Genomic DNA, 13,355 nt, shown 5'->3' on the forward strand with positions numbered 1-13,355 from the left:
CAAGAACGGGCAGACAGGATAAAATAAAGTTCCCCTGGTCATTTTATTAGAGAACTCTGCAGATTGGTTCCAACATTACAGATTTTACAATATGCGAAGATTCTGTTAAAAGCAAATTGAAAACCACAGAATGTAAGGAGTTAGATAAATGTAAACAATGCCCCGTTAAAATCTACATTAAAAGAATATGTATGGGTTAAAGAACCGTTTTTCAACATGCAGCATGAGGTTTAGCTTATTAATCATACTCAGGATTTAGTGCCATTTCCCTTGAAGGAAAAGGCTGGTTTACAAAATGATGAACAAAAAACCCCATAGGTGATTCACTAATAAGAAACAGCCACAAAAGCTACTTTTCCTCTCCAGAAGAACTGATCTCCAAAACACTCTCACAAGACTATATTAAAAGATTACTTTAAAATATTATTTCAACCATTCACTACAATATTATTTGTACAACTAGGTCACTATTGCAGTTTACCCTAAAATAAATACAATTGTCTATGAGAAAAACAATGTAAAAAATATCTACTAAATAAATAGTTAGAATAAGTTAGAATATGAAAACAGAAAGACATCTTCATGGCATTATTTGATTTTTGTTTTATAAACACTACGGACCCAAAAGGAATTGGAATGAGGGTCATGGTAACTTTGCTATGCATTATTTCTCTACAAGAAGGTCTAAGCTGGCCCTGCATAAAGCGTTGTTCAATCATTTCAAATATGCTTTATACTGGGCCATCCACGCTATTCTTGGAGCAGAAAGCTCACTGGGTTTGCATCATAATGTAAAGTGAAGTCAGTGAGATAAAAGGTCAGCTCTTTTGCCGACTCCCCAAAACACTACATGCATAGCTGGTAAAAACATATGATTTTTTTTCTCTTTCGGGGGGAAAAAAATAATATTCCTGCATCTGTTCCCACCGACCACTTGTATATGCTTTTTAATAGACTGAGCATGTAGCGTGATGCCAGTGACTGGCAACTGGCTGTTCCTGCCATCGTCGCAAACGTCATGGCTTTTGCGGGCGTTCCAGCGGAAGCGAGGGGAAATGCCCGATATTTGCCTTAGCTCATGAGGATGTAGTTTTAAATTCCAGCCAGCTCTAACTACAACCCATACACTAATAATAATAGCTAGTAATAAGTTACCACAAAGATGAGGTATTTTGATATCATTCGAACAGGGATTCAAAGTAAAAAAATAAATAAAATTGAAACACCAATTGAGCAGATTACATGGGACTGAAGTCTGAATTAATAGCTGATTCCCACAAGCGCTATCCCTGCATTGGTCAGGCCAATGGACTAATAGCCACCCAAAAGTTAAAGTGCTGGGAATTTTTAATTATGGGACTAAATAGCAAATCAACAGAAAGGATTCTTAATTGAAACATCAGGAATTGGTTACCCCATCCTACGTATGTAGCACTAGAAATAAAACAGCTAAGAAGCACAGAATATACCTTTGAATAGAGTTGCTTCGTGGTCACGGGAAAGAGGAAGTTTATACAGACAAAAAAAAGGATATGGGAAGACATTGTAGGACGGCTCTTCGGAGGTCAGTGAACATGAATGAAATATACAACTACTATTTGATACATAAAAAGATTTGTTAAAGAAGCAAGGACGGTTGTGTTCTTGTGTTATGTTAAAGTGAACGCTGAAACACAGTCTATTCCTCAGAACCGTCGGTCCACTGCATCATAAAGGAGCCACTGTACAGAAGGACATGGCCAGCCAACTGTGCGAGGTAGGACATAACCCGTACAAACGTCCTACAAGACAAGAGTCAAAATATCATTATATATATATAAAAAAAAAAATAATAACACACACACCATATTTATATATATACTAGATAGACTTATAAGATTTATACTAGATAGATAGAATTATAATTTGTATGAAATACATGTTGGTAAAAAGTATTTGCTTAATCCTGTAATGTAAAATGATTTAAATAATATATCTCGCAGCCATGCTTAGCTCGGTAACGGGGCTGAAATCATGATATGGTGGCAGGTGTGACCAGGCTTTACCACGACACAACTGGACACACAACAGCTGCACCTTAAAGAACAGCTGTTTCATGCTATAAATCAAGGTCTCAGATTGTAACTTAAAAACAGACAATATTTGTTCTCAGCAAGTAAGATCATTTGTGACATGGCGTTAGAATATCATTTTTTATGAAGATACAGTGGGGCAAAAAAGTATTTAGTCAGCCACCAATTATGCAAGTTCTCCCACTTACAAAGATGAGAGAGGTACACTTCAACTATGAGAGACAGAATGAGACAACAAAGTCCATAAATCACACTGTCTGATTTCTAAAGAATTTATTTGCAAATTATGGTGGAAAATAAGTATTTAGTCAATAACAAAAGTTCCTATCAATACTTTGTTATATACCCTTTGTTGGCAATGACAGAGGTCAAACGTTTTCTGTAAGTCTTCACAAGGTTTTCAGACACTGTTGCTGGTATTTTGGACCATTCCTCCATGCAGATCTTCTCTAGAGCAGTGATGTTTTGGGGCTGTCGCTGGGCAACACAGACTTTCAACTCCATCCAAAGGTTTTCTATGGGGTTGAGATCTGGAGACTGGCTAGGCCACTCCAGGACCTTGAAATGATTCTTACGAAGCAATCCTTCGTTGCCCGGGCGGTGTGTTTGGGATCATTGTCATGCTGAGACACCCAGCCACGTTTCATCTTCAATGCCCTTGCTGATGGAAGGAGGTTTTCACTCAAAATCTCACGATACATGGCCCCATTCATTCTTTTCTTTACACGGATCAGTCGTCCTGGTCCCTTTGCAGAAAAACAGCCCCAAAGCATGATGTTTCCACCCCCATGCTTCGCCGTAGGTATGGTGTTCCTTGGATGAAACTCAGCATTCTTTCTCCTCCGAGTTTAGTTTCTACCAAAAAGTTCTACCTTGGTTTCATCTGACCATATGAGATTCGCCCTATCCTCTTCTGTATCATCCAAATGCTCTCTAGCAAACTTCAGACGGGCCCGGACATGTACTGGCTTATGCAGGGGGACACGTCTGGCACTGCATGATTTGAGTCCCTGGCAGCGTAGTGTGTTACTGATGGTAGCCTTTGTTACTTTGGTCCCAGCTCTCTGCAGGTCATTCACTAGGTCCCCCCGTGTGGTTCTGGGATTTTTGCTCACCGTTCTTGTGATCATTTTGACACCACGGGGTAAGATCTTGCGTGGAGCCCTAGATCGAGGGAGATTATCAGTGGTCCTGTATGTCTTCCATTTTCGAATAATTGCTCCCACGGTTGATTTCTTCACACCAAGCTGCTTGCCTATTGCAGATTCAGTCTTCCCAGCCTGGTGCAGGTCTACAATTTTGTTTCTGGTGTCCTTCGACAGCTCTTTGGTCTTGGCCATAGTGGGGTTTGGAGTGTGACTGTTTGAGGTTGTGGACAGGTGTCTTCTATACTGATAACAAGTTCAAACAGGTGCCATTAATACAGGTAACAAGTGGAGGACAGAGGAGACTCTTAAAGAAGATCTTACAGGTCTGTGAGAGCCAGATATCTTGCTTGTTTGTAGGTGACCAAATACTTATTTTGCCGAGGTATTTACCAATGAATTCATTAGAAATCCTACAATGTGATTTCCTGTATTCTTTCCCCCCATTCTGTCTCTCATAGTTGAAGTGTACCTATGGTGAAAATTGCAGCCCTCTCTCATCTTTTTAAGTGGGAGAACTTGAACAATTGGTGGCTGACGAAATACTTTTTTGCCCCACTGTAGATGATAGATGTAACTATGCAAGTTTATAGGTAGCTTCAATCTGTCACCGCATTTTAACCGGCTCAGAACATTGAACATTGTTTGAAACCTTCAAATGCTTCTATCTTTTGAGCCAAGTCTAAAATGTGGAATGCTTTAAAACTATAAATGCAATCCTGCACCTTGGAAGAGTTCCTTTAGCCACTTGGACAACACGCAGACACCCCTGGCAGTAGCTCTGTAGAGTTTAATGCCCTCCTGGATAGACTGATCTACCATATGGTAAACCAGCACAGACACTGTGGCTTGAAGACCTCGGAAGTTCGCTATTTTGGTGTAATAGGAAAGTATGGACCATTTCAGTTTTTTGCTACTTACCTGAGGACCTTCTTTGCCCCCAAGCACTGGATGTCACAGGATACAGAGTACATCTCATAAAAAGTTGCCTTAACGTTTAAGCATCCAATGAAATCCTTCGGGCTTAATTTGTACAGGTCCAGTGTTATATTCGCTATACCCTTCTTTGTCGCCTGTTGCACTGAATGCGTGTTGAGTTTTTGCTGAATGGGAAAAAAATGATCAGATATTCACTATTTAGAACTGTTCTTAAGGTTTACATCATTTAATACAGAGTTGTAACAGAGTCTTCAACGTGCCGGTGCATCTTCTGACATTTAAAAAGGATATCAAGGAAATTAAAGGCACTTTAGTGTAGAGTCTTTACCCATTTTGTAGCCACTTCCTATTCAAGTGAATTTGAAGAGCCAACGTAACTATCCCAATAGGCAGGTGTCTTAACACAAAGCATGGATGTGATCTCCAGTAAAGTCACCATGCTTGGCCATGGATGGTCGTAGACTGTAGTTGCAGACTATGCATTGGGTGCGCTGGAAAAGTGGGTAGGGGTCTCCAAGCTCTGGAGGCCCCAGTGCACTAATAAAAAAATCTGCCGGTGCGCTAACACGTTGTATCTACACTCCGCAGAAGTGGTGCCATGAGGAAGATATTTTTGTGTAAGCGTGTGTGTATGTGTGCAGGCGAGCCTAGAGGCAGCAGAAAATCTTAATCCAGTGCTGGTAGTGTATATCCGAAGAGACCCTCATTCTCAATGACAGCTTTATCTATGACACCGATCGATTCGCCTACCACTATATGCAGAGACAATGTCCCTTGTGTACAAAGCGTCACAGGACAATTGGCCAAGCATGACTGAGTCTAACACAAATGAAATTCACCCTCTTTTCCTAAAAAAAAAAAAAAAAATATTTCTAAACATTACATAAAATCCCAGAACCAGACAAACCTAAAACCAAGAGATTAGGATTAGTATTTACAAAATCTTTGGCTTCTTTTGAATGGCAGCGACTAACTCGCCTGCTAACGGCTGCCAAAAATGACCTTCTGGCAAAATATTTCGCAACTCAGGACCACCGACACAGAAATCACAAACATTACGTTATATCATCATTGCTGTAACCTCTAACTGTGCAACAGAAACAATTATGTTGCATATTTTAGGGATTGCTCTGAAGACAGCTAAACGGTTGAACATGCAAAACAAGAATGGGTATGCATAAAGATAAATGCTAAAAATAATTCTGCATGGTGCGTACGTCACAACAGCTCACTCACTAACATTAAAAGGTATTGCTTAGAATGACAGGGAATAAGCGAATGACAGGGAATAAGCGAAGAACCTTTGCATTATATATATATATATATATATATATATATATATATATATATATATACGCATACATATAGTGCGTGGAGAGGTCTACTCTAAAATGTACCTTTTCATTTTAATGTTTTAAACGTTTGAAAAGCTCGTCTGCCACCTTGTGGTGATATATAACTTCCCTGAAAAGATGATCACCGTCATATTTTCCTTCTTGGAAGCAGACATCTACATAGCGTTACTTTTATAAATGAGTGATCTCTGCTGTGTATTTATGCATATTTTATGTACACAATACAATTAGAAACTCATTTACGCAGCCTACACACTGCAGTGACATTTAGGGCATAGAACACCGAGTACATTCATCCCATCAAACTTAAGACCTCCTGTTAAAGAAGGGCAATGGGATTTGGGTCAAAAGAGGTACTATCCATCCTAAAGAGGGACACCTGGGAGGTGCCTGTGCTACCCGCACAAACAAACAAAGGGTTAAAGCAAGTCTAATAATAGAGCATGCGTTGCTGAGGGGTCTACTGAGCCCCCCGTTTTCTAAAACTCCATCACAAAAAAGTTCACAAGGGCAACTTGGCATATTCCGTATACGACATGTAATATTCAACACACTAATCACCACCGATTATCAATGCTTACTTGTGTCCATCGCTGTCTTCCTTCCAGAAGAACAAAATGTGTGTTTTCCTCTAGAGACTGAAAGAATTCTTCGGTGTCCACTACCGTGCCATCTTCCTCCAGGACCAGGGCGACAAGGCTGACCGTTATATAAAAGGCATCGACGGACTGCGGCACAGGAAAGGCTGTTATAGAAAGATTCAAATACTAGTCCCTGTAAAGAGCTCGGAAAAACGAGACAGACGTTTGCACCGCTCAAAATGTCTTGCTTGACTGTGACTTTTGTAGCAGCTTAAAAGCAATATTTACCACGTCAGCAAAAGCTTTTCATATTCTATAATGACTGGCAGGGCTTTCCCAGCGCAATAACCTGATTGCTAAATATTGAGTATTTTTGATTTTCAGTATATACTAACTTTTTTCTTTTGAAAATTTTATGTTTTTAAAATAAATATATATTATATATATATATATAAATACTGTAAATTTTGTCAAATAAGAGTTTTTGAAAGACTTTTGGACCCTACTGTTTATTTTCAAGATTCATCATCATCAACCTACCCTAAAGAAAATAAGCTCATCGTGCTGCCTATGTTCTAAAATATATATATTTCCCACAATCTTAATGTGGCCCTAAAATCTGACTGCATGCTTAACCCAAAAAGGGTTTGTATTGAATTAAAAAAATTGGTCCATAGAACCGTGCCTTTAAATGAGAACTCTTAAAAACACAATACTAATGTCAGTTTTAGAGATATCTCTAATAGCAGATCACAATATACCTTTTCAATGAGCTCCTTTAAAGTGCTGGCAACAATCCCCTTTCTCTGGCTCCCATCATGGTTAGAAACTCTAAACGGCCTTTGTGGGGGAGGCAGAGCAGGAAACAGGACTTTTCGTGTCACATTAGTAGCAGATCTTTAAAGTAAAAATAAATAAAAATAATAATAACAACAACAACAAAACAATTGTACATTTCTAAACCATAAAACATTATCCATAGTACGGTCCAGTAACTGATTCACTTAGCTGTGTGGTTAAATTCCAGATAGATAATAAAGGCTCAGGGGCATACCTAGAGTATTTGGCACCTGGGGCGGCTGCTGTATATGGCACCCACACACAAAATGATGTTGGCAAGAATATTTATCAACTGTCAACTGGAAAAAAACTAATTATTAACTTATAAATAAATTAAGTACATTTAAATAAATAAAATTTACTGAACAGATATGGTACAACATAACTCCCATTACTATATATTGAGCCAGACATTGACGGTAGTACAGTATAACCCCTATCACTATACGGCAAGCCAGACTTTGACGAGGTAGGCCTCTACCCCTCAAACAGCCAGCCTGTGCCGCTGCTGCCCCTCAAACATACAGCCCGTGCCACAGCTGCCCTTCAAACAGCCAGACACTTCCACCCCTGCCCCTGAAGCAACCTGCCTGTCCCATTTCAGCCCCCCCTAAATAGCCTGCCTGTCCCATTTCTGCCCACTAAACACTTATTCACTTCATTCATTCATTCATTCGTTCACTCTCCTACACCCCCTTACCTCTCTTGCAGATTTCACTGGTCCGGGGGGCGGCTGATCATCACTGGGGCCCGATGGCCATCTTATTCAGGCCTGGAGCTCACCGCTGTGGCGCCTGCGCACCATGTGAAGAAAACCATTTCCCTGCCCAGGTTCCTGCTCCCCCTGTGCAGGGAAAGAGTTTCCTCACACAGTGCGCAGGCACCACAGCAGCAAGCTGTAGGCCCGCGTTAGGCGTCGCGGCACCCCCCTGATGAGTGGCACCCGGGGCAGACCCCCCCTCCCCTCTAGGTACACTAAGGGATCTATTCACTAGAGGGAGAATCTGCAGGTGCTTTGTAGTTTTAGCTCACTATGCACTACAATGGACTGGGGTGGCCCTGTATAATGCATTGGTATATCAACAAGATTTCTCCAAAATCCACCCACATACTGAATGATGCATTATACAGGGCCAGCCCTTCTTGCAAGTGAAATATAGTAGCGTCGTAAATAATGAAGTGAGGGAATTGAAATGGCAACTCTCCTGCTTACTTCCCTGCAAATTCTCCCTATAGCAGGGGAAGGCCGCCATCATCTGGCAATCCAAACAGGTGGCCCATTAACTAATCACAATGTAAAGCTATGACAAGGGGCTACGTAGAATAAAGAACGCATTGACCCCACAGCGCTATAGTACACACTGGCTTATCATTACTAGGAACCCTTACATGACCTCTTGACACCTTGGGTGGATTCATTTAATACCAGCTTTCACAGAGTTAAATACAGTTTATGCAGGGAGATTTCTTAAAGCTTTTTATCAATTAAACCATAGCCATCAATGGTCTTCTTACCAAAGAGGATCAGGGAGGGTGGACCATCATGCTCCATATTAATCTTTGTAAATGTACGGGTTGAGGCTCACCCGCAAACGCCCAGATTAACAAAACACACACCCTTTGCTTTCCGGGTAATTTTAAATCAATGTGTTAATCCATTACTAACGAGAAAACGGACAACGCACCTATTATAGTCCAGGAGTCCAAATTTAAAGAAAAATCTGATTAAATATTGAAAGTACCATATAATCTAATTTGACACGCAAACAGTCGTTATTGTGCGGAAAACAGCAGGTTCTAATCCTAACGCACAATCAGAGGACTACAAAGGACAGTATTTTCTGTGCCACGCTAGACAGCCAAATCTGGGCTTTAACGGCAGCACCTTGGGGCAAATATTCTTAATCTGATTAAATTGAGTCTAGTCGCAATTTAAATCTTTTAAGATCCTTAAAACATACATTAATTATGTTTACATACTCAGAATATTTTAATCCTAAATGAGTCTGTAAACAACCCTTCAATACCGTAACTAAAATCCGCTGTGATGCACAGAATAAAACAACAATACATTTGCTTAACAGAAACGACGTGACTTAAAACAGTCCCAAGTAAGCAATAATAAAATTATTGTTATTTATTGGTTACTAAACATCAAGATGCATTGTTCGGGGGCAGCGCTGCCTTTCTTGCAACGTCACCCAGCACTCTGGCATATAGTTATTGTGGTGATATATATATATATATATATATATATATATATATATATATATATATATATATATAATTATCTTTACAGAGGACCGGAACTTTGATGGGTCAGTGAATAAACTATTTGAAAAATCCTGGGAGTGCGTGACTATTTTGGACATATATATAGGGATCTAAAAATATAAAACTGTAAGAGACAGTGTTGGGGTCTTTTTTAATGAGCGGTCTCCAAATTGTCAGAGCAGAATAAAGTGGATTAAGTGATTAAAATTAGAAGGGGATCGGATTAGCCGCAGTGCGACGTACAATACGTAGAAACAATAGTATTTATCAGTAGTATACGTTTTGCCATTAGTACGTTTGCTTCATAGCGTTTCGACCATCCCAACCAGAATCTAATCTGTTTATTGCCAGACACAGTGACATCCTCTGTGTCTCTGCTTTTCAGCCATATACAGCACTCTTATCACAATATCAGGATAAGAAGAGTGTTCCTCGGGTCTATTCACTAAAGAGGGAGTTTGCAGAAGAGTTGTGAGTGTATACTCCCTGTTATCACTATGGATGTTCAGCATTATATAGATTCTGCGTACGGTCGCTATAGGTCTCAGCATATACTAGCAGGTGATGGCAGAGGTAGAAAGCTCCTAGGTGTGCATAATGTCAGAGTGCTTGCCTGCACACCTGGGATTAGACCGCTTGTTTGCTTGCGTACATGTAAATTAGAGCTATTCTTAAACTCTGACAATAGAACAGACCTTCAAGAGCAGATACAAACTGAGGCATCCCCAGCAATACCCCACACGCAGATCAGGGTATCCGATCAACTGTGGGCACTAAAAGGTTAAACGTATTACCCTTAATTAACAGGAATCTCCTTCAACCTTTTTTTTTTTTTTTTTAAATATATATATATTTGGCCCAGGCAAAAATTCTTTTGCCGTATTTTTTTTTTTTTTTTTTTAAACAATTCCAGTTTTTGAATAATGGTTTCCGGCATTCTAACTACCTGTATGCGTTCTAGCTTTATCTTAGCTCATGGTCCATCATACCACCTGCGGCAAACAACAGAATGCCTTGGTCCCGATTACCCCGTCCGACACCGGCTAATGAAAGTCTATGGAGGAATGGACTTCATTAGCATCGCCGTAAAGAATCAGCTCAGTGTGGTGAATGTGCAGGGAAAGTCATCCAAAATATCACATGACAAAAATGGCAGAATCTACACTGGCGGTCTCGCCGATATATACGCTATTTTTAATGGGGAAGTGGGCAGGGGAAGTGGCAACACCTCTCCAGGGACCCGGAGTTTCCCGGTAGTGACCCGGAGTCTCCGGGTGAAACCCAGAGAGAGTTAACTGGTATATCCGTTACCCCTTTGAGTCTAGTAACATAATGATAACAGCATCACATGGCAAAGAAAACACAATGGCTGGGGTGGGGTAACTCATCATAGCTCTCCGGTAACCCGGGTGATCGGAGAGCAGATGTTCCAGCTGATCTTTAGAAATTACCCCGGGGGCAACTCCCCCCAGCCTTATAAACCCATAACTACCCCGAACCCTGTGAGCGTCAATGCGGCTCTCCGAAATCACGTTCCAAACACCCCCTCCTCTGGCCGCGCGATAACACGTAACGGTATATTATAACCCACATCATTAACCGCCTGGCAATTAACCGGTTAATGCCATCGGGTCTAACGCATACATGCCGTTTGATTAAACGCACCTTATGAGAGCCGTGGGTGACAGGGCGCTCGCGTATCCCCACGCACTCCGCATCCTCTCCGGTAACGCGAGTCTCTTCCACGGGCTCGGACGAGGCAGCGGGAGCAGGGAGGGGGGCTTCACCTTTACCCCACTTCCAAGGATGGAGACGCCGGCCCTCCCGCTATAGTCTTACATACACTGCGGCTCCTCCTTAGCGCCCGCCCGCCGCCGCTGCCCTCCCACTCCCTGCCTGCCTGCCTGCCTGCCTGCCTGCAGCTGCCCTCCCACCCCCTGCCCGCAGCCTAATTACCCCTTCACACGGGGTATTTGCCATTCACTGCGAAGGGCTCTGCACATAGCCGCGTATTGGGTCATAGAGTAATACGATGCTGGCACCGCTAACTCTGCGTCATCCTTACGTCATCCTGTGTGGGGACTGAATTGCCTGCATTGCAGGGTTACAGTAACTAACGGGGGTAATGTATACATATGAGTCATAGACTGTCAGTTCTAGTGCTAAAAATGATTCATAATAGACCCTTCAAATGTATGGATTGTAAGAAGCGCTGCGGGGCTAAATCAATAAAAGATAACAAATAATATAGAAGCGCTGTGTAAACTGTTGGCGCTATATGAATAAAAAATAATAATAAATGATAGACCCTTTGATTTTATGTTCTGGAAGAAGCGCTGTGTAAACTGTTGGCTCTGTATAAATAAGAGATAATAATAATAATAATAAGTATAATATAGACCTTCTAAATAAAGGTATTGTAAGAAGCATCGTGTAAACTGTTGGCACTATATAAATAAAAGATAATAATGATAATATACACCCTTGTAATGTATGTACTGTAAGAAGAGCTGTGCAAACTGTTGGCGCTGTATAAATAAAAGATAATAATAATGAGACTCCTTATTGGTCTGTTAGCAACAAATTCTGTTGATTGGATCTTTGCATTGGCTGTCATGGCAATAAAAATACTATCTTGCGCATCAGAGTCCCATATATATATATATAAATAGTTGTTTCCTTGTTTAAAGGCACACTGCGGCCATTATATGTACTTTAATTCTCTGGGCCTTAGGTTTGTCACCCCATTCCCTCAGGATTGTAAGCTTGCGAGCAGGGCTCACTTCACCTAAAGCATAGGTTTGTCTTCGTCAATTCTCGTCTTGTCATATCCATATATGTATTGTATTAAGCGCTGTGGAAATTGTTGGCGCTATATAAATAAAAGATAATAATAATGCATGTTATAGCAGCACAATCACTTTACATTTTGTGTTCACCCCTCCCCCAACCCTTGCAAATGTATGGGATTCTACGGAATGGCCCATATACATTTGCCCCTTCCCTGTCCCGGTCTTCTCGGATGAGCACAGCTTCTGACACGTGGTATGCTTACTATCAGTCAGCTTTATTGTTGGCTTGGCAAGCATTCTGGCCGGGCTCCGCCAAGACCCCTGTGCATGTTCAGAAAGCACTCTGATTTCCATCGAAGCACTTTCTTGACGCAGATAGGCTGCTTCAAGCAAAAGGGTACGCGATTGTTCGCAGGTTTAAAAAACATCTTAAAATAGTCACACATGAATTAGAATATGCATTCTTTGTTTGAGTGGCTGTCTGGAACACTGTTGAGTCCATTTAAAATACACAAAGTAATTCTATCTAAATCAAATGTGGATTTGGCTAATAACTTTCCTTTTCTTAAGTAACGTAGATCATTTCAACATCACTTAGTATCGCGCTGATGCCTGTAAGGCAAGTATTTGCCCATTTGTTCCTTTTTTTCCCTTTGTTCAACCTTTAGCACCCCACCCCCCAAACAGGTGCTTCATTAAAGGGTCACTAAACTTTAAATAGCTGACTTTTTACAAGGAAGCCTTGAATGGGTGGGTGAGTGAATGAATGTATAAATGTTTAGGGGCATAGGTGGCACAGGCAGGCTGTTCAGTGGGCATAGGTGGCACAGGCAGGCTGTTCAGGGGCAGAGGTGACACAGATATGCTGTTTGGGGACAAAAATAGCACAGACAAGCTGCTTGGGGGCACTGACAATCTGGGGCAAATATGACACAGACATGTTTGGGTGAACATATGGCACAGACAATCTGTTTGGGGGCAAAGGTGGGACATGTTGCTTGTGAAGTTGGGGTGCCCCGGGGAAATTTTGCCACCTGAGCTTTGTGGTTTCTAGTTATTCCCTGGTGTGATATGTGGTCAAATTCTATATATTATATATGAGTCTATAAAAAATAAGATTTTTTTAAAGTAATTTTTTTATTGAAGTAGTGTTATTTTTTAATACAACAGAAGATTGAAAGGTTAACTGAACCAGACCAAGACAATACCAAGGAACAAACAATCCTTGACTTTTTGACAGCAGGAATAAATGGGTGGACTAGATGTATTTTTCAGTTACTGTTGAAAACTATGACAACAGTACTGCCATCTAGTGAAAATTAATGAGAACTACCACTTCAGCTTCACAAGACTACAT

At 41.0% G+C, this 13,355-nt stretch overlaps 1 protein-coding gene across 1 annotated transcript; it reads right to left on the reverse strand.

The window, feature by feature from the left end:
- Positions 1 to 1,595: 1,595 nt before the first annotated feature.
- Positions 1,596 to 11,068, reverse strand: CIDEA (cell death inducing DFFA like effector a). Its single transcript, XM_053466203.1, has 5 exons — positions 10,872 to 11,068; positions 6,854 to 6,989; positions 6,093 to 6,239; positions 4,139 to 4,320; positions 1,596 to 1,781 (listed from the first exon to the last, which is right to left on the reverse strand). Exons 1-5 carry the CDS (start codon positions 10,922 to 10,924, stop codon positions 1,679 to 1,681), a joined length of 621 nt encoding a protein of 206 aa, XP_053322178.1. The 5' UTR covers positions 10,925 to 11,068; the 3' UTR covers positions 1,596 to 1,678.
- Between the last annotated feature and the right edge of the window lie 2,287 nt (positions 11,069 to 13,355).

Source organism: Spea bombifrons, chromosome 5, assembly GCF_027358695.1.
Source record: "Spea bombifrons isolate aSpeBom1 chromosome 5, aSpeBom1.2.pri, whole genome shotgun sequence".
NCBI classification, from domain to species: domain Eukaryota; kingdom Metazoa; phylum Chordata; class Amphibia; order Anura; family Pelobatidae; genus Spea; species Spea bombifrons.

What these genes read in the sequence shown, in the direction of transcription:
- CIDEA (XM_053466203.1), bottom strand. Translation starts at nt 10,924, where the DNA reads ATGCGGAGTGCGTGGGGATACGCGAGCGCCCTGTCACCCACGGCTCTC. An exon ending in TAAAGGAGCTCATTGAAAAG is followed by an intron (nt 6,240 to 6,853) that starts GTATATTGTGAT and finishes CCTGTGCCGCAG; the next exon opens with TCCGTCGATGCCTTTTATAT. An exon ending in GAAGACAGCGATGGACACAA is followed by an intron (nt 4,321 to 6,092) that starts GTAAGCATTGAT and finishes TTTCCCATTCAG; the next exon opens with CAAAAACTCAACACGCATTC.